General features: G+C 42.0%; 1 protein-coding gene across 1 annotated transcript; it reads left to right on the top strand.

Moving 5' to 3' along the window:
* The first annotated feature begins 2,387 nt into the window (after window positions 1–2,387).
* ZBTB11 (zinc finger and BTB domain containing 11) lies at window positions 2,388–22,135 on the top strand. The gene is made up of 11 exons (XM_074154328.1): window positions 2,388–2,697; window positions 5,797–6,032; window positions 6,707–6,938; window positions 8,106–8,920; window positions 12,277–12,456; window positions 12,964–13,200; window positions 13,589–13,733; window positions 14,775–14,892; window positions 16,648–16,806; window positions 17,247–17,422; window positions 18,805–22,135. Exons 1-11 carry the CDS (start codon window positions 2,388–2,390, stop codon window positions 19,329–19,331), a joined length of 3,135 nt encoding a protein of 1,044 aa, XP_074010429.1. The 3' UTR covers window positions 19,332–22,135.
* The last annotated feature ends 3,235 nt before the right edge of the window (window positions 22,136–25,370 follow it).

Below are 25,370 nucleotides of genomic sequence, written 5' to 3'. Positions count from 1 at the left end.
GGATCAAGGTTGCAACCTTTTTGAAATAGGTTTAGCTTGATTACATTAGTGGAATGTGGACCATCATCTTCAAAACAATTGTGCATTTTGCTATTAAAAAAAACACATCCAAATCATATGAGCTACTCAGGTTTAGAATTAAATTGAAGGCTTTTAAATGGTTAACACACTTGAAGCTGCCAGAAACAGGAGGAGGAAAGAGGGCAAGGAAAACTCCTTGGTATTACAGGGAAAGGAATTTTTAAACGTTTAAAACTGAAGGCTGAAAACACTGAAAGTTACATATGCTAGTGACAACTATATAAAATCCTAATTGTATCAGTGTCTTGTATCAATTACCTGGTACACTGCTTGTGAAAGTTTTCAGCTGAAAAGCTGAAAGTAAAGAGCTCTTACAATTGCTTGAAATACCATTAATGATATATAGGAATAGATTGTCAGATATGACTATTAGTAAATCAATATTTGTTAATGCTTTGAAGTTTGCAGGCTTCAGCTGCCTGCTGCTATTGCAGAAGTTCACAGAAATGCTTTAAGATTACTCTTCCTTGCGGCTTATTCATGAGTTCTGATTGATACAGTAAGTCAGGAGTAAAAAGTAACAGCCTACCAGGTTTCTCCTCTCACAAGCTATGCTTGAAGTGAGTGAGGCAGGCTGTTTTGAGTAGGGTGTTCACCTGGTATAACTGCACATTATTCAGCTCAAACGTAGACAGAATGTAATGAATTAACACTGAAATTAGTACATTAAAGTCCTTGTGTTTACCTGATGTAACATAATTGGTGCTCTATTAAATATCACTAAAAATGGAATACTTAAATTTTTCATAGACCCACACAATAATTGATGTTGAAAAGGACCTTCAGAGGTCATCCAGTCCAACCCCTTCCTCCGAGAATGTCTATTTAGATCAGGTTGCTCAGGGCTGCATCCGAGTCGTGAACGACTCCAAAGACAGAGGTTCCACAACCTCTTCAGGCAAGCTGTTCCAGTATTTGACCACTACCATTAGGTTGTTGGGTTTTTTTTAGAAAAAAAAATAATTAAAAAATGCTTATATAGAACTAGAATTTCATGTGTTCTAACCTGTGCGTGTTGCCTGTTGCTATGCAACTCTGAGAAGAGTTTGCCTCCATCTTCTCTGTATCCTCTGGTGAGGTAGCTGCGGACAAGAGCAAGGCCCTCACCAAGCCTACCCTTTTTAAGGCCGAACAAGCACATCTCTCACCCTCGCCTTGTCCCTCAAGCTCTGACTCCTGACTGTCTTTACAGCCTTCTGCCAGACTGACTCCATCCAGTCAGGGTCTTTGTATTTGGGAGGGATCACAGTACCCCAGGTGCCACCTTGCGAGCACTAAGCACAGGGGAAGGGTCATGGCTGGCCACGCTCCTGACTGGGCATGGGCATCCTGCAGGTCCTGCATTTTGTGTCTCTGTTACAGGTGTAAAATAAAATCGGATCAGAATTCGGACGAGGAAAACCAGCAGTTGATGTTCAAAAGATTTTCCTTCCTTTCACAACCAAAAGAAAAGAGCATACTCAATGCATGGAGATGTAGCCGCCGTGCCGCTCTGCCTGTGCTGCCCCTAACTGGTATGCTGACGATGCAACATGAAAACACACCTCGAGTTTTCTCGTAGCTCCTACTGCCGAGGCAATTTTGAAGCGGAAGCTGCTCGTTTCGGAGCGAGGGCAATAAAATTTACTTACTGAGGGGCGTCCCCTTCCAGCGCCATAGCAGTGCCCGCCCCCTCACAGGCTTTGCCCGGTTCTAAGATGGCCGCTCCCAACCTTCCGCCCGGCCGGCCCCTCCTTTGCCCGCTTCCAAGATGGTGGCTTTGTCCCTCCCCACTCACGAGCTGCCCCTCCCCTGCGCGCAGGCTTCTGACCTCACTTCCTCTTGTGCAGCAGCCATTTTGTCTTTCCGTTGCTGCTGCTGCCCGAGCTTCTCCCTCCCACCCGCCGCCGCTGGCTGCGAAACTCCAGTTCCCCCCCGGGCCTGGCTCCCGCCGGACCCGCCGCCCGCCCTCCCCGCGCCTGGGCGAGGGGTCGGCGGAGGCCCCCATCCTCCTTCCCCTCGGCAGTTCTCCCTCCCCCGGGAGGTGCCTCCGCAGCCCCGCGGCCCCCCCGGCGAGGGCCGGGGCGCCTCTCTCCCCACTCCCGGTCCCGCCGCATGTGACTGGCCCGGGCGGGCCCCGTCCCGTGTGGAGACGCAGCCCCGCAGCCGCCTCCGCCCCGGGGGCGACAGCCTCACCCTCCGCCCGCCCTCCCGGAGCGGCGTGCCCAGCACCCTGCCCTTGCCCGGCGGCGAGGGGGGAAGCCCGGCGTGAAGCCCGGGAGGCTGCCCCTTCACCCCCCTCCCCGTCCTCCTCCCCCTGCCCCGCCATGTCCAGCGAGGAGAGCTACCTGGCCATCCTGCGCTACCTGACCAACGAGCGGGAGCCCTACGCGCCGGGGACGGAGGGCAACGCCAAGCGGAAGATCCGCAAAGCCGCCGCCTGCTACGTGGTGCGCGGCGGAACCCTCTACTACCAGCGGCGGCAGCGGGACCAGCAGCGCTTCGCCGAGCTCGAGGTGGTGCTGCAGGCCGAGCGCCGCGCCCGCCTCATCCGCGCCGCCCACCTGGGGCCCGACGGCGCCCACCGCACCCGGCTGCAGACCTGGCAGGGGCTGTCCCAGAAGTACTGGTGGCGAGGTGAGCTGGAGGGGAGAGGAGGGAAGGGGGCGAGGGTCCGGCCGGTCAGCGCGGGGGAGGAGGAGCCGCGCCGAGGCGGGGGAGAAGGCGGCTTGGGGAGCTGGGGTCGCAGCCCCCCGCGGTCAGGTTTCCTGAGAGGGGCGGCTGTGTCGCCTCCTGGGAGGAAGCAGGAGGGGACTTTCGCTTTTGCTGACGGACTGGTGCCTTTCAACACGCCCATCTCCAACCGCGGCGCCTGTCTGGAGGCTGGTCGCTCCTTAAGAGGGCAAGGCCTCACTATGCAAGTTATACCTTCGTCAGTAGATTGCCCTGTGGCTTCCTATTCACGAGCGGTATTTTGAATATATGGAAACATTCGGTATAAATACAGACTGGGGGATGAGGTATTAGAAAACAGCCCTGAGGAAAGGGACTTGGGGGTGCTGATGGACAAGAAGCTGGACATGAGCAGGCAGTGTGCACTTGCAGCCCAGAAGGCCAATCACATCCTGGGCTGCATCAAAAGAAGTATTGCCAGCAGATCCAGAGAAGTGATTCTGCCACTTTCCTCTGCTCTGTCGAGACCTCACCTGGAGTACTGTGTGCAGGTCTGGAGCCCTCAATATAGAAAGGACATGGACCTGATGGAGCGGGTCCAGAGGAGGGCCACTAAAATGATCAGGGGGTTGGAGCACCTCTGCTATGAGGACAGGCTGAGGGAGCTGGGGTTGTTCAGCCTGGAGAAGAAGAGGCTCCGGGGAGACCTAATAGTGGCCTTCCAGTACCTGAGGGGGGCCTACAGGAAGGCTGGGGAGGGCCTGTTTACAAAGGCCTGCAGTGACAGGACGAGGGGCAATGGTTTTAAGTTGAAGAAGGGGAGATTTAGATTGGATATTAGGAAAAAGTTCTTTACTATGAGGGTGGTGGAACACTGGAACAGGTTGCCCAGGGACGTGGTTGAGGCCCCTTCCCTGGAGATATTCAAGGTGAAGCTTGGTGACGCCCTGGGCAACCTGGTCTAGTTGGGGGTGTCCCTGCTGACTGTGGGGAGGTCGGACTAGATGACCTTTGGAGGTCCCTTCCGGCCTGGACCAATCTATGAATCTATGAAACACGGAGTGTGACTGTCCCCGTCGAAGTGTTGCATGCAAGGTAGCGATTTCTCAACCTGTACACCTCGTACAGGGCGATAATCCATTCCATATGACCTAGTTCAGCTTTTAACCTTGTGATGCTGTTTCCAACTAGCATGTGGGTGGTGCTCATATTTAAATAGTAGAGCTGCCAGTGATGGTTTGTAGTCCTTGCTGCACTCATTGTTATATTTGTCTCTTTCTTCCAAGAGATCAAACTAATTCTCACTGGACCCAGAGTGATGTCATAGCTGTTAGAAATGGTAGTGCATGAACAACAATCATTCCCAGTCAGGGCCTACTTTTGGCTGAGCCAGTGACTTGGTGTCTGTGTTCCCTTTGGATTTGGCGTTCTACTTTTAGCCTTATGTATCCATTAAAAAAATATTCCACTTTTCAGTTGCCCAGGGCCTGGTTTCTGTTTGTACTGCTTCTCTTGTTCTGCTCTTTTTGGTCCATCAGTTAGCACATCTGTCATTTCAACTTTAGTTTTCTCTATCTTAATTTAGAGACTTTTTGCTCTAGCTGCAGCCCATCCTTCCAGTCCAGATCTCATTGACTTGAAGATCTTTGATGTGAAAAAGGATTTGGTGTCTCAAAGTTGATACATCAGTTCTGGATGATGTTCTTCTAGTCTTTATCTGGGTTCTCATCATTTGCCCAGTATTGGACTGTTCTATCTACTGTCATCCTATGCTGGAAACTTCCTTAATGGACCTTGGTATATCTTCTGTTCATCATTCTGTATTCTGCATCTTTTGATCTTATTGGTTACCTTTATTTGCACAACTTACATTTACTTATTTCTCTTGTAGTGAACATATTAAAATTCATGCCCTGTTCTCAGTTCAAGCATTTTGTTTCTTACCTGTGTCTCCTTGAAAACATTGGTTTCCCCTGCCATTACAATACTCTTCTGCTGCTTGCAGTGAGCAGCTTTGACCCAGTCATATCCTGAGATGGGTGCCAGTCTGTTGTGCCTGTCTGCTCTGTAACTGGGAAGCAATGGGCTGGAGTATGGCCCAGTGACCAGGAAGGGTGTTAGATATGTGATTTGAAGACCAGAGACCTTCTGTCCTGAGAACTAACCCTGGTTTCAGGTGAAATCAAGGAAATGTAAAAATGTTTGAAATGGGTATGAATGTCTTGGGCTGCCTGAAGTCTGTGTTTTCCTGATCCTTAGAGATATGTATGTAATGATAGTGCATCTCATGCTCTGAAAAGATGTGAGCAGTGAAAGTCTAACTCTATCTCAGCTGAGTTTTTTAAGCTGTACTAGCTTTTGAACTGTAGAGACATGGCGGTTGTTGTGTATGCTTTTATATTGTCCTAGTGAAGAAAATTTATTTGGGTTGAAAGCCATACAGTGTAAACGCCTTGGTACCTAGAAGAGGACCAGTTTAGATGACTTGGTTATCTAAAATTATTTAGTTACACTGGTTAAAGTACTGGTGGGAAATTAATTTCTCTAAATTCCAAAACCATAAGCCAGTGATTTAAATCAGTGCTAATAATATACGTCAAGCATCATTGCATGTAGCAGAGTTGGTCCCAATTTTGGAAAAGCCCTTAGGTGAGCCTTCCAATTCTTGTCCCCTTGGGTAAGGACAAGCTAAGATCCACTTGTGTGGGCTAAATGCAGGATCAGGTTACAGCTTTTATTGTATTGGGATTCTTAGGGTAAATGTAGAAATACAAATATTTTTTTCTAGCCTTAAAAATCTTTCTAGGATGGTCTGCTTGATATAGTGATGTTCCAAATGTTCTATCTCAATGATGGATTACAGTAGTGACATACAGTATCATACTCAGCGTGAGGGAAGCAGAACTGGTAAAAAGTCACAGAAGGAAAATGTAGATGATTAGCAAAACCATATTAAACACATAGTGAGAAAAATTAAGTCAATCACCTACACGTTTAGTTACATGTTTAGGGTAAATTGAGAGAAGATTAGAAGCCTAATTAAGCTCCATTATCTTTTTTTAGGTATTCTTAAACAGGTTAAAGATTACATTAAAGAATGCAGCAAGTGCCAGGAAAAGCTAGATCGCTCTAGATCTCTGTCAGATCCTTCTGAAATGCTGGAGGAACTAGGACTGGATGCAAAATCTCATGAAGATAGTAACGAAACAGATGATGAATTGAGTAATACAGCATCAATCCCAGCTGCATCCCCAAAGCCTGTAAAGAAGAAGCCAATAGCGAAGCATGAGCTTGTATTTGTAAGTACCACTGTTGACTTTTGAATGTATTTAAGACGTTTGTTAGTGTGTTCTTAGTCACATGCTTATTTTCCATTGTTCTGATAATCTTGCAGTAATAAGATGACATAAATTTTGCCAAAGATATTGAATATGTGGAAAGGGGTTACTGGTATATATAACACAAAATTAATTGTAGTGTGTCATCTTTGGAAAATAAATTCACCCCGACTGCTATTTATGTATGTAGGACCCAAGGGAAAATGAATGGCAAAAGTATAAGTAGTAAAGCATCACATACAAGATTCTCATGGAATCTGTATCTGTTCCTTAATAAATGATGCTATATTTATATATAAAATTCTTAGCGATAACTGGGGGCTCATACACTTGTAAAGACATGTGAATCTAGAAACAGTTTCAGACTGTAGCATTGAAAAACATGGTCAAAGAACTGTTTGCATATCCATGTCTTCCTATTTTTGCAATTGTCTGTTTTAACTGTGTTTGGAGGGAGGGTGATATTTGGCACATTTAAAGAAAGAAAATAATAGTAAAGTTAAGATGTATTGTTATACAGGCTTGAACTGATTGTACCGAATTGCAGAAAATAATCCTTTTCTTTGTTTCAGTGTGAATGCTTAAAAAGGCACAGTCTAAATGTAATGAAGTTCTCATGATGTTGTTTATGACAGGTTGACAGTAAGGGCCTTGTGAAGCAGTCATCTTCCAAACATTGTCTGTCAGTCTTAAACCAACTGAATCAGCAGAGGCTTTCCAATCAGTTCTGTGATGTGACTCTGCTGATTGAAGGAGAGGAGTACAAAGCTCACAAATCTGTCTTGGCAGCCAACAGCGAGTACTTCCGAGAGCTCTTCATTGAAAAGGGAGCTGTCTCTAGTCATGAAGCTGTAGTGGATCTGTCAGGTGAATTGTTGTGGGTTTCGAAGCTAGATATAATATCCTAAGTAAGGTGTACAGTATTTGATTCAGTCTTTTTTCGGTGTTCAAGACAACCAAATATTTTATCTTGCCTTTTTCTCTCTTTTAATCTAAAAGTATTTTGTGTGGATTTTAATGCTAAAGTGATCACTCTGGTTTTGCAAAATCTGATCTTCCATATTGAATGGACTATGGGATTTCATCTTAAAATTTCTGAGTAGTAGTTGATTTTTACCCTTCTTAGGCCTGTTTTCTCCTTGTATTAGTCACAAACGTTAAAAAAGGGAACATAAGCAAATGCTTGAATGCATCAAGAGAGGATGTTGACTAGCTTCTTGGAGAGCTGTTTTGCTGATCAAATACTAAATTGTTTCTTATGTCTGTAAACACTATTATACATGTTTCTGCTTATTTCTCAAACCTTCTGGTACCTTAAAGATAGGAGAAGATCCTAAAATAAATGTTCTAAAAATAGCTTTGAAGTGATGAAGAATATTGTACAGTACATATGCCTACTGTGTTGCTTTCTCATTAGTTTCTCAACTGTGTCTGTCTCTACATGAACAATAGACATGCATGAAGATTTCTAGTATGATGGTCCAGAAGATCCCCCAAATTTAAATATTTAATTTATGATTTACAGAACTGTGGAAAATGATACCAAATGCTTATTTTTAAGCATTTATATATATACGTATATATACTTTTTCATTAGCCACTTTCTTATTTTTCTGCTGCATCAGTTGTTATTTAAGTCTACTTTCTGTTACTCAGACTACTTTCTGAACATAGCAGATTCAGAAAGACTTTGGTTAAAATAGGGTTAATCTGTTTCAAAAATATTGTGGCTCTCCAGCTTCTTGAAACATTCCTCTAGAGAATTTTATTGTGAAAATACCTTTGTTCTACTTACTTATTGGAAAAGTTGTCTGAGCTTGCTTCCACTTAGAAAATACACAAGGAGGATGCTTTGAGTAAATTACAATTAATTGAGACCCAGTGGAGGGGCTTCAATGTTACTTGCAAGCGTGCTTTGCTCTAAATTTCAGAGTTAACCATATCAAAGGTGAACTGTTGTATCCATCATGGGGTATTTTGGTGTAATTCGGGGTCATCAGTGTTTGCTCTAATCTCTTGTTTTATTCCTGGTAGGGTTCTGCAAGTCCAGTTTCCTGCCTCTATTGGAATTTGCTTATACTTCAGAATTAACTTTTGACTTCTGTAGTATGGCAGAAGTGGCCATGCTTGCCCGGCATCTCTTCATGTCAGAGGTCCTCGAAATCTGTGAAAATGTGCACAAACAGATGGAAGAGAAACAAATTACAGTGTACCAAAAGGGAGATATTCAAACAGTAGAGTCAACACAAAATTTAGCACAGCAGACTGAAGTTGCAACACAGCCTGTGGATGGTGCAGAGCAACCTGAGCTCGCAGCCGGTGAAGTGCCAGTAGCTGTGAATGGAGCTCCTTCCTCTGCTGGGACAGAGGAGGCAGCAGCACCCCAGCCTGACCTCCTGCCCCAAGAGCCTGTAGACGTCACACCGGATGATCTTTCAAAGCCTGTGGAGCAGGGTGAAACAACTGAAAATTACGTCAAGATGCAGCTACTGGAGAGCATGTCAAATAGCACTGTGTCTGTTGTAGAGGCTGAGCCATTGGCTGTGGAAGCCATGGACACACAAAGTCACACAGAAATTGAGACAGATCAAAATGACAATGGTAAAGCAAATGTGGACACTGCTTCTGAAGACTCCTCAGAAACACTCCAGCAAAAACGTGGCAGGCAAAGTAAAGAACAGAGCGTTTCAGTTTCACAAACAGAAAGCCTAGCTTCCAGCCAAGATGACACTTACAAGAGCAAGCTTCGCCAGCGTTCTGTTAGTGAAGGGGGATATATCAGATTGCATAAAGGAATTGAAAAAAAACTGCAAAATAGAAAGACAAATCCTAAATCTGCAATACAGCAGGTATTCTATATGTCTTTAGGCCTGTTGTCACTAATCGTCCAGTGTTTTGAGGCCAGTCTGAAAAGACAGTTTCCTGATTCCAAGCACTGTCTGGCAAATGTTTTTCTTTTTTGAGCGATTATGGTTACTGCAAACCAAAGTAACTTCTAAGATGTGACAGTTGTGCTAAACAAAAAACCAACATTGGCGTCAAAATTCCTTCCATGTTGAAGATCTTTAGAATGCTCAGTGACTTTAGCCCAGCTTGAGTATCTCCTCACAGCTTCTAATGGTTGGACAGAAGGTGTATCTTCTCCCTAAAGTTATTAATGATGTGGGAATTTAATTCTTAACTAGCACGTGTGTATGTCAGTCATAGACAAATGTATTTGTCTGTTAGAGGAGTGAGACCCTACACTTGTTAAGACTTGAAAGCAGAGCACTGGCGATGAAAAATTTGACATCCTATGTAGATCTTAAGACATAGTCGTGAGTCGCAGTAATGAAGTCCTGCTACCTTCGGATTGGGGCCAGTTAAAAAAAAAAGGTTCAAAGAGCACTGGTATTAAAAACTCAAGCACTCAGACATATTACATGTTTAGTAATTGAAGTTGTTTCAATTACTATTTTTTCCTAATGAAACGGCCTTCTTACTCTTTGCCCTTTCCCCTTTTAGTGCCTGTGGATAGCTGACATTCGCCTCACTGGGCATTAACACATTTTGGTTTTGTGACAGAGTACACTTTGCCTTAGTCATTCCACATTGGCTAAATCTTACGAAGAACTGTTAATTTCCAGAGATGTTCTGTGAGATGTTTACACACAGAGCCATCAATCCCACAGGCCAGGGAGAAAATTTGTTACCATTACAACACCCTTGCAGGTAGAAACTGTAGCATTTGTCTCCTTTTACAGCTGGATAACTTGGAGCCCAGATGTTAAAACTAGCACAATCAAAATACTTGAGCATCCTCTTTATGATGGTTGGAGAATTACAAGTTTTTGTTCTCTTTTGGGAGGGAGAATATCTACCTTCAGGAACAGCTCCTGTTAACTTATTTTGCAGTTTTTAAATTTGGCCGATTGACAGGTGAGGCCTGCGGACAGTGGCCACCTATGGAAAAAATAAATTGGTTTAGATAATTGCTCAGAATTGGATTCAGTAATAGGTTTCTGCTTTCCTAACTCATTTCATAGCTTTTTGAATTTTTGTCTTGGCTCCCTCCCCCCAAAATACTGGATGTTGTATAAACACTGGGAAGGAGGCACTTCTTCCTGAGTTACCAGTTTTGGTGCTGGAAGAGTACCAGGAAAGAGAGTTTGAGGAAAAATGCTGCTGACTACTGAATTACAGTAACTGCAGTTGATGTGGAGATGTTGGCGATGAAGCATGCTTTGTATGAACAGATTCTTTTCCACAGTCTTACTAATTGTCTACTGAACAAAATTATTTTTGTGGCTTCACAATTTAGCCAAGTTTGCATAAGTTTTAAGAGCAACAGCAAAATTAAAAAAAATTAAAATGCTGTTCCTGTGTTGAGTTTTGGTTTGTTTTTGAGAGACATGGAAAAGCTATCATGTTTTCAAAAACTGTTAGATACCTCATTTGTTGAGAGAACAGGAGAAGAAGAAATGAGCATGCATTGTGCTTTTCCCCCTTACCTTATTCTCAGAAACCTGAAGGGGAGATACCTGATACAGAAAATTGCAACGTGATCACTTAAAATTTGGCTGTTAGAGAATTTCACATTAAGTTTCTATGAAGGAAAATGAGATTATCAGCTCCAGCGAGTACGGCCTAACAAAAAACCACTAGTGCCTCACAAAAAAAAAAAAAAACACTAGTAAAGCTGGAATATTCTTAATCAGAAAGAACTGCTTAGATACTGTAAAATTTTTTTACAGTATTAATAACCCAGTTTTTGCTGGCTGGTAAAAATTGATTAGTGCACTTATTTTTAATGTGATGATTTTTGTAGTAAAGCAAATGTAAATCATAGAATCATAGAATACTGCGTCCAGTTTTGGGCCCCCTACCACAGGAAAGACATTGAGGTGCTGGAGCAGGTCCAGAGAAGGGCAACGAAGCTGGTGAGGGGTCTGGAGCACAAGTCTTACGAGGAGAGGCTGAGGGAGCTGGGGTTGTTCAGTCTGGGGAAGAGGAGGCTGAGGGGAGACCTTATTGCTCTCTACAAGTACTTGAAAGGAGGCTGTAGAGAGGCGGGGGTCGGTCTCTTCTCCCAAGTTACAGATGATAGGACAAGAGGCAATGGCCTCAAGTTACGCCAGGGGAAGTTCAGGTTAGATATTAGGAAATATTTCTTTACTGAAAGGGTTGTCAGGCATTGGAATGGGCTGCCCAGGGAGGTGGTTGAGGCACCATCCCTGGAGGTATTCAAGAGAGGAGTTGACATAGTGCTTGGGAATATGGATTAGTGTTGGGTGGTGTGGTGGTGTGTGTGTGGGTTGCGTGTGTGGTGGTTTTGTTTTTGTTTTTTTGTGTTGTGTTTTTTTTTTTTTTTTTTTTTTTCATTGGTTGGACTAGATGATCTTAAAAGGTCCCTTCCAACCTCTGTGATTCTGTGATTCTGTGATAGAATGGTTTGGGTTGGAAGGGACTTTAAAGCACCCAGTTCCAACCCCCCTGCCACGGGCAAGGACACCTCCCACTAGACCAGGTTGCTCAAAGCCCCATCCAGCCTGGCCTTGAACACTTCCAGGGATGGGGCATCCACAACTTTTCTGGGCAACCTGTTCCAGTGCCTCACCACCCTCCCAGTCAAGAATTTCTTCCTAATATCTAATCTAAATCTGCTCTCTTTCACTCGCCTCTTTCCCCACCTTTCCTGTAGGCCCCCTTTAAGTACTGGAAGGTTGCTATAAGGTCTTGCTGGAGCCTTCTCCAGGCTGAACAATCGCAACTCTTTCAGACTGTCTTCATAGGAGAGGTGCTCCAGCCCTCTGATCATCTAATCCTAAAAAGGAAAATTGGAGTTTAGGAAAGTATTAGAAACATTTTATAGGAACTGTGACTGGCAGTACTTTGTGGTTCCTCTGTAACTATCTCTTAGCTTTCACTTAGGCAGTTATTTAGGGTTGAATAGTTGTCTCTGAACTGGTAAGTCATTGTCTGTCTCTAATTATAATCAGTTTATGGTTTTAAAACAAGACCAGTTTTTCACCCACCATGAGATCCATAGTTTTGCATTGAACTCAAAGTGGGTAACTTTCTAGCAACTAAGGGAATGAAGCAAAATTAGATGGTAATATAGTAACACACAGAAACATCTGCTTTTAGTACTAACTTGCAGAGGAAATATAAATTATAAAATACAGTGTAGTAAATTTCATTCAAGGGTTATGCTTTTTCAACTTAGGTTGCCATGAAGCTGGTACAAAGAGGGAAAAAAATGAAACAGCCCAAAAGAGAGACCACGGAAAATAATGAAGTAGAAGCTCAGCACAAATGCACTGAGTGTGGAATGGTGTTCCAGCGGCGCTATGCACTTATAATGCACACACTGAAACATGAAAGATCAAAAGATTATAAGTGCCCAGTAAGTTGGATTTTTTTTGTGTGTGTCTGTAAACCTCCCTCTTTATGAAAATTCATTCAGTAATGACATCGGTAATTATTTTTCTTGCCTCTGTTCATGCAACTATTTATTCCTCGTTACGGATTTCAGAGGTGGATGCAATCCTCATCTGGATGGGGTGGAGAAGAATGTGGTGCAGCCATGTGGCCTTACAGCACCATGTGACACGGGAGTGTGCTTGCTGCTCGCAACAGTGTTGGTGTGGGCTTTACTTTTAAAATTACATTACATTTGTAACTGTGTTTAAATTAGTCTGGAAGTTAGCCTCATTCAGAGGTGATCAGTGGTTCTGTCAGTAGCCATAAAATTCAAAATTTACAACTATTAATTAACCTGAGATAAAATACCTACTGGAGTCAGCTTATAAATATAGCTAATCATATTACTATAGTTAAAACCATTATTTACCTTTTTTTTGAAATAATTTTGATTAAGTGCAAAGTAAAGCTGTACTATTTCCTTTCCCAGTTGTGTAAAAAAGAATTCCAATATGGTGCCTCCCTGCGAGCCCATCTTGTCCGGCACACTCGGAAGACCGAAGTGAACACTGCAGCTGCTAGTGGAGAAGAGACAGGCATGTCTTCGGTGAAAGGGAGAACCAAACGGGAATTTATATGTGATATATGTGGAAGAACTCTACCTAAACTCTATTCTCTCAGAATACATATGCTCAAACATACAGGTGTAAAACCACATGCTTGCAAGGTAAAGAGAAAGTCCTTTTATTCTGTAATCAAATTAGTGATCTTACCTTGGTATTTTAGTGTTGACACTCTGACCTAAAATTTAGGTTAATTTAGGTCACTTAGGAATGGGGAAAACTGCTGTAACATTCCTGATGAAAATTTTTGTAGTCCAAGACCAAGAAGACTAGAATAAAGTTGAATCATGAAAGTTCATATTCCTATGTCTAGAAGAATTCCTTCCCTTCAGTATTCTGTTTTAACTGACCAGTTCTGCCACTGGTGCAAAATCACAGAGTTGGCCACCCTGGTTCCCAAGAAATACAGGAGGTTTTGTTGTGTTTGAAGTTAAATACCTATTACATAATGAGTTTTATTTGCTCTATTCCACTGGATGTTAATTTTTTTAGGTTTGTGGAAAGACCTTTACATATAAGCATGGATTAAAAATGCACTTAGCTCTCCATGAAGTACAGAAACAGTTCAAGTGTGACTTGTGTGAGAAGTCTTTTGTCACAAAAAGAAGTCTTCAGGAACACATGAGCATTCATACAGGTAAGAGATGGGAAAGAAGATCCTTTTATTTTGTTTGGCTATTGTATGCTGCTGAACTTCAGTATTGGTCTTTGATGTCAAAGGAACTGTTTAAAAAAATAAACAGTAGTTTCTCCTTTTTTTCAACTGATCGGGCCGCTGAGATAGAGGTAAGTAGTCATTTTATGTTTATTTTCTGGGTTTATTTTACTGTAGCTTAATGTTATTATGCAAATGTTCTATACAAGAACAGGGAATCATGGTTGGTCTGTTCCTAGGGTTTTATATATGTATTTATGCCTGTATCATGTTAATTCAACAAAGATAGGCAATAGGCTGGAATGTTCTGGAGCGCTTGCACTTCTAGCCTATCCTTTCAGAGGAAAACATGCTAAGTTAAATCTCTGAGAATCTCCATATATGTTCTATGAGACTTGCTGTACTAATACTGAAATTTTATAAAACCTGGTCTCTTGATCTTAGCACGTGAAAGATGACAGCATAATAACACAATACAAGCAGAGGTTTAAAATTGTAATGTGTAGAGGTCTGTGTTTTCTTGTTTCCCGAGTTGGGCAGAATTGAAAGTAAGAGACTGTTTTTGCTATGACAGTTTGTTCCAGAAATGAAGGAATTTGTATTGAATTGGAGCAGAAAACTTTTATTTTAAGGTGCTGTTCCACAAATTCAAGATGTAAGTCATCCGTAAGCAATGCTGTATTGCTGGAGAAGTTGCATATTATATGAACACAGGCAACTGTGGGTAATTTTTTAGGCTGTTTGCATTTCATGAGTGATCTGTAGCTGCAGTGTTGTACCTGTGTTTAAAAACATGCAATAAAGTAATTTAGAGTTGCTACTCCCCCCTCTCTGTATTATTACATTGGCACATCCAAAATACACTTTAAAATTCCATCTGTGTGTAGTTAAACCAACTTCATTTTGTAGCACTGCTCTGATTACTTAAGCTAAATTATATGAGAAGAAAAAAACCTCTCTCTCAAAGCTCTTCAGAGATATGGAGGCCTGGCCTTGTAACATGTTTTGTTTTTGTTTTGTCAGGAGAATCCAAGTATCTCTGCTCCATCTGTGGAAAATCTTTCCACAGGGCATCAGGACTCAGTAAACACATAAAGAAACACCAGCCAAAGCCTGAAGTTCGTGGATATCAGTGTACTCAGTAAGTTGGTTGGTTGTGGGTTTCTTTTTGGTGGGCTTTTTTCCTAGTTAATTTTAAAGATTCAAAGCAGCTCCTTGGTGTAGTGTAAAGCTGTTCACTGGCCTGGAATAAGACTTTTAAAACATAAGAGTAAAAAATGTACTTTTGTTAATATATGCGTTGGAGATCAAAAGCTTGTTTTTTAACTGTTACCTAGCTCTACTTTCATACAGCTGTTTTCTAATGAGTGTGTTTGCACTTGTAGCCATAATTAGTAGCTATGTGGTTTTAAAGCTCCCTCGTAGGACAGCTTGTCAGAGGCAAAGGGCCTTCAGCCTGTTCTTGCCCTCTTTTACTGTGATACTTGATTTGAGTTTAATTTGAAAATTTCCTTTGCAGTCTACAGTGTGCTTGTGTGCACTGCAATACACACTGTGTTTAACAAACAGCTCTGCAGGAACATCATAAATTAAGAGTTGCTGACTATTGCAGTTAACTTGATTATAAAACTTATATGACCACTTAAATATCTTTGCGTTATGGACTTTAGCAGAAACTCTGTAACTGGAAAGAGCATGTCTCCTAATGCGTTAGCAGAACATGTATAGTTTTTCCATGACCAAGCAGACTACAGAACCTTTCAAGTGACCTGCAAAAGCACAAACGGTGCTTAATTTCCAAACTGTCAATTAGGTCTCTGGAAAACTCTCTCAGGTATTAAGAGGGGTTGTACAATTTATATGATTGTCTGTGTGCAACTCATGGTTTTAATGAATGCTTTAATCTAAAGTATCATTTAAAGTATTTCTGGTAGTGCTGCTGCATGCTAGTGAAAACAATATTTTGCAACTGCTGAAAACTCACTTCAATTCTGTCAGCAATGTGCTTTGTAATGCTAAAAATATCGATCTTAGAAATACAAAGAACAGAGCTAATGGGGTCCAAAACAGGGACAGGACTGTTTGATGAAACATACTAGGGAAGGCAATTTTGGTTTTGAAGGAGAAATATATTTAAAATATTTTTTCTTTTTACTCAAGGCAGTATAGTTATGGATGCAAAAGATCACCTTGACAGAGAGGATATTTTGATTCCCCAACTCCTTCAAAACAGACACAGTCCTTGTTACTTCTACAGTGAAAATCTCTACCAAGAATATAATCCACGTTGTCACAAATGGTTTAGAATTTTCACTAAGCAATAACCAGACTTCTGTTTTCTAGTTTGGTGGCTTGGTACATAAATCTCCCTGCCAGGCTTGAGTTTGAGCTTCTGGCCCAGTTGAACAAAGTGCAACATGACTTACTTCTCTAAAATGTTTGTGGAAGATTTCCAGTGAAGTATTCAATTAAATTATAGTAGTGCATGATAGTGTCAGAGGGTGGCAGTCACTTGAGTTTTTTACTGGTTAAGGGAAGAAACAGCTGTTACTATCCTTATAAGTTCATATGGTATAATACAAATTTCTGGTATCTTCCAGTTAGTTTGCCTTTGATTATTCCCCCAAAAAATAACAGAAAGAATACAGTTACCCGTAACAGCCAAAAGTGTTTCAGAGGTCCTCAAGTTATATTCCAGACTTTCAGATAAGCCGCTGCTCCTTTTAATTTTCCCTGATTTGGAAAGGGATTGTGCTTTATATAGGTATTGATGACAGAATAAGTGTTGTCTTCTCAAAGTCTTCGGTTGTCATTAAACAAAAGGGTTCCAGTGCCTTTGAAGTCAGGGTAACCAAGGCCTTTCTTATATGGGATGCTAAAACCTTAACTGTTACAGGTGTGAAAAGAGTTTCTATGAAGCTCGAGATCTTCGGCAGCATATGAATAAACATTTAGGTGTGAAGCCGTTTCAATGCCAGTTCTGTGGAAAATGTTACAGTTGGAAGAAAGACTGGTATTCTCATGTGAAGTCTCACTCTGTCACAGATCCTTATAGGTAAGAAGAAACTAATTTAACAACTGAAATGTAGTGATCAATATGAGATTATACAGATCCACAGCTAGTCAACAAGGAACTGCCTGGTCCATTGTTAAAGTACCGATTGATTGATGTTGACTGGGGTCTTGAGTGCTTGAGAGCAGATGTGTGATTTCAAATGGCGTTAACTTCATGGCATAGTCCTGGTAAATGTAATTGATGAAGGTAGAAATGCTTTGTATGTGATCTCGCTTCTCTAGAGTGGTATGTGGAAGCTTTGTGACTGTGAATAAGAGAAAACACAGGTCAGTCCAAAAATACTAATTATGGAACTACTTGTCATACAAGACAGTATTGCCATTAAGCTCTGCCTACTATAATTAAAGTGCCTTTGGATTTTAAAAGCATAGCATAAGCATAGAATAATGGTTTCAATCGATATCTCACTTACATTTTAGGTGTAATATATGTGGTAAAGAATTTTATGAGAAAGCTTTGTACAGAAGACATGTGAAGAAAGCCACACATGGTAAAAAAGGAAGAGCAAAACAAAATCTTGAACGAGTTTGTGAGCATTGCGGAAGAAAATTCACACAGCTCCGGGAATATAGGAGACACATGAACAATCATGAAGGTACGTAGAAAACAAGTAGTCATGACATCCCTCACTTCCTAGAAACATTACTGAGAAAGGGGTATTTGTTTCTTTGGGTCTGTGTGTCTCCTGTGTTGCAAGACACATAGAAGTTCTTATAGATTCTGTAGTTAGTTTTATGCTAGTCCTTGTTTGTCAACTTGCTTCCAATGATTCCTAGAAGTGGCTGTTGGGATTTTCCTAAAACCGCAGTCACACGCAGGGACAGTAACAACTTGTCCTTCTCAGAACTTTAACGGAAGAGGAACTCTTTTAGAAGCGATCAAGAGATGTATATCTGGCAAAGAATTGGATGTAGTAAAACATTCTCCGGTTTGAAAGGCGCAATGGTTAGCAAAGTATTCTTCAAACAGGACAGTGATTGGCCTGAATTTAAAAAAAGGATCACTCTTGGAAATCGGTCAATTTCTTGATTTATAACAAGCAGTAAACTATATGATGTTTTGGGAAAATATAAAAACATTTTATAAGTAAAATATATATCCTATATAAAATAAGTATGTGCATTTTTACTTTAGATGTGAAGTATGATACTGATTTTTGAGTATTTGGTTGTTCCAGCTGTGTTGGAAGTCTATACATACTCCTATCTTGGGGCAAAACCCACTTTTTTGAAGCATGTCTCCTTTTAAAGATCTGTTACGAATAAACCTAAGAGCTGTCTAACTACTGAAATGGAGATTTTGTGTTTGTTTCTAAACAGAGAAAGTGTCCTGTAATAGGTACCTAGCCTAAATCTACAGTAGCTGGAAAATCCAGTATTGAAATAGTGTTTGTCGCCACCCACACGCCCCATTAGATACTACAGACCACAGAACTCAGCCATTGTAAGGGAGAATAAGATTTATTCAAACATCAGGTGCAGTATTTGAACATACATGGTGTGGAGGAGGAGGGAAAAAGTTGTAGATGGAGTTATAAGCTAACTAGAATAAGTGCTGATTTGATGAGACCTGTATAGTAAGATTTACAGAAACAGAGTGGGACTAGGAACGTAAGTGACAAATTCTATTAAGTAAAATGTTTCAGAAAGGCATGATCAAAAATAATTAAATTTTATTAAGCGGCATGTACTTAAAATAGGGGAGAAACTGCATTAAAAGGAATTTTTTAATGAAAAATTTTTAAAAAGTAAAATGTTAGAATGACTGGGGCACTTGAGGAAAATCTTAGCGTTGAATGTATTATGCTTGCATTATATTGTAGTACGGAAATGGTAAACAAGATCTCCTTACTTAGAAAAAGTTGTCATGTTTCTTTTGTTCTTTTCTACTGCTGTTCTCCCTGTCACTTCTCCTCATCGCACACATGTGTTTATGAATGCTGACGGTCATCTTTCCTTGCTTTCCCTTTGAGAACAGGTGTGAAGCCATTTGAATGTCTAACTTGTGGAGTAGCCTGGGCCGATGCACGTTCATTGAAGCGTCACGTGAGGACACATACTGGAGAACGACCCTACGTCTGTCCAGTGTGCAACGAAGCTTACATAGATGCCCGGACACTGCGGAAGCACATGACCAAGTTTCACAGAGACTACGTACCCTGCAAAATTATGCTGGAAAAAGACACTCTTCAGTTTCATAACCAGGGGACACAGGTGGAGCACGCCATCAGCATTTTAGCAGCAGACGTGCAGGAACAGGAAACCGAGATTAGCGTTGGTGGTGGTGAGATTGAGACCGTGGTGGTGACAGGAGAGACGATTGAAGCCATTGAAGCAGTTGCAGCTACTGAGGAATGTACATCAGTCTCTACTCTTTCTGACCAAAGCATCATGCAGGTGGTAAATTATGTATTGGCGCAACAGCAAGGACAGAAAATGGCTGAAGTGACGCAGGCCATTGAAACTGTAGAAGTAGAAGTGGCCCATGTAACAAAGACAGACTGAATATAGTAGATAAGCAAGAAGGTCTTTCGATCTCTGGGAGCTAAGTATTTAACTGGGTCTCTGAGGCTTACAGTGATGCCTGTTTTCAAACAGTTAATCCCCAGAACTGAATGTCTCGGTGATGACATACTGCAGCATGCGTTCCAGGGAAAACGTTACGATGCTTCAGTGTGGGCCAAGGCTTTGAAGACTAAGATTTCTGCACTGGTGATAACTTTAAAAAAAAAAAAAAAAAAAAAAAAGGTTGGAATAATAGTGTTTTCTGTGTCATGGAGTATCATGCTGTAACTTCTAAAAAACAAAAAGGAAAACAAAATAGAGGCTGCACTAAAAACTAGAAATGCACAGCTATGGGTAGCATTTTTTTGACTTTTTATTTTTATGTGAATTTGATCGAGTGTGTGAGCAAATTACCTGTATTGGATTCTGTCTGTTTACTCCCCAAAACAAGGAGGTGGTAGAATGCTTCCTGCAGCATGCACTTCATGGGACATACATAAAATCTGAGGCTTTTTTCTTTGGGTAGATACATCAGCAGCAGTTAGCGAACCCCAGTTTTGAAGAACTTAAATTCCGGGTTGGTGGGTGGCAGGTCCAAGGTTCAGCAAAACGCTGTAAAATGTTTTATGGAGAATGGGCAGGGGTCCACTGAAGTCTGAGGAAGTGGTTCTCCGAGATGGATTGATGTACTTTAAGGGGTAACAGGATTGTTAATTTAAGTTGTCCAGAGGACAACCCACTGCAGGGAGACTGCTTACAGAAGTGAACTGCTATTTATTTGTAAGCGAGGAGCTTACGCTTCAGCCTCTGTGCACAACCACATTTCCTTTAATGATGTTTGGTTGTGTAAAGGAAGCTATCGCCTGCGTTGCTGCACGTATCCAAAGCAGGCAACCTAATGATGGATGTTTCTAATCTTGCAGAACATTTGATGTAGAAACTCTTAAATGAAAAAAGTCTAATGGGACACCACTTCTCCTGTATATTTATATTCCCAAAGAAGCCCAGCTGGTTACAATCTGATCTTGTCTTGTATCATGTTGAAAGGAGGTGCCCTGCTAATTCCCAAATGGGACACATGGCAATATCAGGATAGAGAACTATGAAAATCTTAGTATGGGGTAAAAATGATTTTTTTTTTTTTTTTTTTTTTCTCAAAATACCAGAGTCTTCAGAAGACCTTATTACTGCTGCTGTAAGGAAATACTTCTAGGGCAAGCTAATTCCCGGTGTTACACCACATAGATGGAAAAAATCTGATTAGGTTTTCCTGCGAGTAAGCATGAATCACAGCCATGCTTGGCCCAAGTTTAAATCCCTCTGATTTAATATCATGAACAGCGCACATCATAATCGGTACAAGGTGTGGGTTCTTTCATTGTTGTTTGTTTGGGATTTTTTTGTAAGTGAGAAACACGTCTGTCGAGGTAACTGAATGTGCTATGCACATGAACGATCAGAACTGTGTTCTTTAAACTGTTCTCAGTCTATAATATTATCAAATGTTTCCCAAATTTGCGGCAGCAAGATAGCCAAGGAGCCAGAAGCCTATAATATCGCAGAGTACTCTTCGTAAGTAAAGCTACATGCGTATAACTCAGTGAAGGGGATCCACTGAACAAAATTTAAGCAAAATCTGCGACGAAGTAACCATCTCATTTGAATTAGTATTTTTACCTTTCCTCTTATTTAACTATTTGGGTATCTGTCTACTAAGATACAGAATGGACTGTTCTTTTTATACTTTGTAAGCATGTAGATAAGCAGTTGTTGAAAATTTTTTAAGCAATATGTATTTTGAGTTCCTGCCTTGGATCCGAATTAAGCTGCAGATGACTATTGCAAAGGTCAGGGTCTTCCTGCAGAGAAATAACGTGGTTAGTTGTACATCCTGGAGCCCTTTACAATTGTATTCTTTTCTAATTACCAAAAGGAGTAAAACTAAAATGAATACTTTAAAAAAAATAAAATACTGCTAGCTGTAACTCTTGAATTTTTTGTATGATCAAGAATCTGGAGATAGCCATCCTACTTAAAATACTGTCATTATGATGGAAAAGGATTTAAAAGAGCGCTAGGTAAACATTAAAAATTACTTCAATGTTTGTATCTTACAAATAATTATGTATTACTAAAGTGAGGAAATGTTTGAGGAAAAACAGCTGTAAATAGTGCTAGAATATTATTTGTATATTTAGTGTGTTACCTAACAAAAAGAATATTACCAGCACCTCAGTTTAATCTTTGGTGCATTTATTTATTTTCCCAACCTATGGAAGAGAGAGAAGTGAATCTGAATTTTGGAGCCTTGTTACCCACTGTAAAAATGCTTTAACTGACTTGATGGCCTGCCATTTAAAAGCAGAAAACAAACAAAAGATCAGAAAAGGTTGTTTCCTAAACGAGACTCAGGCAGGAACATCACAGCTGAACGTTGTGACACCCCTTCCCTAACGTACTGTGCCTTAGCTTTTCAGAAGGGCATGAGGTCAGTAGGGAGTGTCGCTCTGAGCTTCGCTGTTCCTGCATGTGTGAAGTTGCCTTATGTTTTTCTTTAGATTTCAGCTCTTAATTTAAGATGTTACCTACCCTCCAGCGATCTATTTGAAGTCAGACTGCAAATAAGCAATTGATATTATTTAATTTGATTTTTTTTTTTAAATAGAGTTCATGAGAAGTGTCCATTTGTAAAGTATTCCTAGTGAATTCCTGTACATAATTAATTTGATTTGTACATTCTGCTGTTTTTATTTAGTGTTAGATGTATAAAGTTATTTCTGTCATTAAATAAACTGAGCTTTGCCATGAATTACTCTTTCGAGCAACTTTCTTTTTCAGGAGAAAAAAAAAAAAGTGCTGGAGAACTATTTATTGCTCTCAGTATTTCACCTTCCATACAGAAATAGCTGTCTGATCTGAATAGTTCTAGTAATACCTACTTGTTTGCTTCAGGCTCAAAAAATTAACTTGTATGAAGAAAGGACATGCTCTGCCCTCCTAAGTTGTGTTGCAGCATGGCTATACAAGAGCACAGCAGTGTGTGTTTATACTGGAACCACTTTGGCTGCAAGATCTCTTGGTGGATGAGGCGTCCGCTCAGCCCCCAGTACCCAGCTCGAACCACTGTAATTTATCTCCGATATCATATCTCTTGCCTTGGGTTTCTGTACGACGCTGCCACCCAGGAGGGAGCATCACACAGCGTTTCTGTCTCGGCTTCTGCTCTGGGATGAACACGTGAGCAGGGGTTGTGGCTTTGGAAGTTGTTCTCCAGCGGCTGAAGGGTGAGCTGTAGAGCTGCCTCCTGGTCTGGGAACGAACGGTGGGCTTGTGCCCTTGCCTTTGCTGTTAGAGCCATTTCAAGGCAAGGTCAATGTTGCAGAAAGGCTGATCGACCTCTTGTGGTTCATCCCGATTCCTAGGGGAAACGCTAGGAGATTTTTAGCGTATTAACTCTTCAGTAAAAACGGGGGTTTCGAAAGGCGAGTGCTGAAGGAGTAACGCTGCCTACCGTTCAACAAACACTGCTGAATAGGGATGCAACTACAGCTGAGAAACAGCAAAGCGCTGCGTGGATAATTTTCCCCCCCTGGAGCTAGAACCATGTCATTCCTAGCTGTTAAAGGAAGAGCCAGGAGTTTCTACAGCCTTGGAACAGCGTATACATTTAATAAGCAAACACTCAGGAGCCTGTCTTACAGACAGTGGAAACTTTGCACCTCCCAAGCAGTTCTTCAGTGAGACCTGTCCTCAAGCAGAAGAGTTCTGGCCACTGAACGTGCGAGGCCCCAGGTCCCCCTGTTGCCGCCCGCAGGCCCAGGGCTGTTGGGGAACACGCTTACAAATCTAGTGTAACTCTGAAGGGGCTTTTCAGAATGTAAGTTCATCTTGTACCCTTGAAGGCAGTATTTCTTGTCTTGGGTAAAAAGTGCCCTGCCGTACATCTGGCAACATCTGTACTAACCAGCCCAAGCTGTTCTTCTTGTGGCCTTCCATTTTACATACGAACAGGACCCTGGTGAAGAAGCATCTGAATAACAACACTAAAGGGCGGCCCAATTGCGCTGCTGTGTTTGGTGCCCCCAATTCTATATAGGGGAGGCTGACATAACGTATGCACGTGAAAAGCTACCGCAGTTACACCTCTTTCGCAAAAGCTAAGGCAGAATTATCACCATTTTCTAACAAGCTGCTGAGCAGCAGCCACCACTTCCCATGCAACTACTGTGTTTACAAATTACGGAAAGCTGGGGGAGAAAAGGAGAGATAATTAACTTTTTATTATGACTTGCATTACCTTAAATTAATGGGCTTGTACTGCAAGGAAAACATAAACACAGGCTCGTGACGTCAAGTTTCAGCGGAGCTCTTGCTACAGAACCACAAAGGCTTTATTTGCGCATCCGCCTCACCAGGAAATCCAACCCCAAGAACCAAATTCAAGAACTAAGTCACAAGATCAGCAAAGGTTTTGAAGCCCTCACTGTCTACGCGCCACCGAATGGAAACACAGGTGCTGTTAATTGCTAGAGCTGTGACCGTCACTGCCGCTCTCAGCCGCCCCGCCTCTCCTAAAGGCTAGCTGGCGTGTATACTTATCTACACCCCATGGAGGGGGCACTGCAGGCTTCAAAAGGCTTGCTGCCGTAGCCACATCTTGCGCGGGCTCCCACCGCTCCAGACTTTTTAAAATGGAAGTTCATAAACAGAAGTTTAACACGCTATATACAGAGTTCGAGCGTCACAGTTCATGTTTCATGCTTTTAATTCTGTGGATAACTACGCATCTGCCCGGAGGCGATCGTTCCGCGTTACTAAACACAAGCAGCTTTCCGACGTAAGCACTATATAGTTTTTAAGATGCCAATATATCAAAATTGGAGAACAATAGGAGATCTATTCCTTAATAAAACCAGAAGAAATAAGGAAGGTGTTAATAGGATAAAATAAAAAGAACTTGCTAGTTGTCCAATTTTTATGATATTCTAGTGTCTCTCGGCAGAGGAATTAGACAAATGATGGTGATTTTAGAATGCAACCTTCCCTTCTGCAGCTTAAGGGCAGAACTACTCAGCATTCCTCAGTTTATAATTTTATAATCAATTAAAAAAACCCAACCCAACCTCTTTCTGCAGAACACCTTTTAAGGGTACTAACCACACAGATGTGAAAAGCCTCCTTGAAATTCCATTGCTTTTCCAAACGGATTTATCTTCTTATCTTACAGCAGCATAGAAAGAGTTCTGGTTAAACCTGTGATTCCCAACAGTTTAGAACCTCAGTTTGCCTCGTCGGGAAGCAGAAGCTGCCGTTTTCGCCAAAAGCTGCCTTTTGGAGGAAAGTCTCCTCCCAGTGAAAGCTTTGGTGAAGCCAACTGCCAGCTGACAGAACTCAGCAGGGTCACGTAAGTTCTGACAAGGAGGTGGCTCTGCAGACCTGGCAGACGCAGGGATCAAGCGCATCAGGCCTGAAGGCAGCTGTGGCTGCTGCCGTGGTGGGCAGGCACGTCAGGACACGAGAGCTGGTTTTGTCAAAGTTGGCTGAATACTGTAGTTAGGTCATCTACGACCCGGGAGTAAGCCCATGAAATTAAAATGGCATCCACCAGTCAGCTCACAGACAGGCTGGCTGGGTACTCCCTTTGAGCCGGCAGTGCGCACTGGCAGCCCAGAAAGCCAATCACATCCTGGGCTGCCTCAAGAGAAGTGTGGCCAGCAGGTCACAGGAGGTGATTCTACCCCTCTACTCTGCGCTCGTGAGACCCCACCTGGAATACTGCGTCCAGTTTTGGAGTCCTCAACACAGGAAGGACATGGATCTGTTGGAATGGGTCCAGCGGGGGGCCACGAAGATGATCAGAGGGATGGAGCACCTCTCCTATGAAGACAGGCTGAGAGAGCTGGGGTTGTTCAGCCTGGGGAAGAGAAGGCTCCGGGGAGGCCTCATAGCAGCCTTCCAATATCTGAAGGGAGCCTACAGGAGAGGCGGAGAGGGACTCTTTGTCAGGAAGTGTAGTGACAGGACAAGGGGTAACGGTTT

Source organism: Numenius arquata, chromosome 1 (genome assembly GCF_964106895.1).
Source record: "Numenius arquata chromosome 1, bNumArq3.hap1.1, whole genome shotgun sequence".
Lineage (NCBI taxonomy): Eukaryota > Metazoa > Chordata > Aves > Charadriiformes > Scolopacidae > Numenius > Numenius arquata.
Note: the sequence above shows the minus strand (reverse complement) of the source record. Positions and strands in the feature narration are given on the sequence as shown.

Excerpts from the sequence above, each read along its gene's own strand:
- ZBTB11 (XM_074154328.1), top strand. The coding sequence starts at position 2,388 with ATGTCCAGCGAGGAGAGCTACCTGGCCATCCTGCGCTACCTGACCAAC. Across the intron at positions 6,939-8,105 it reads AGCTGTAGTGGATCTGTCAG|GGTTCTGCAAGTCCAGTTTC; the intron begins GTGAATTGTTGT and ends TATTCCTGGTAG. Across the intron at positions 13,201-13,588 it reads TAAAACCACATGCTTGCAAG|GTTTGTGGAAAGACCTTTAC; the intron begins GTAAAGAGAAAG and ends TAATTTTTTTAG.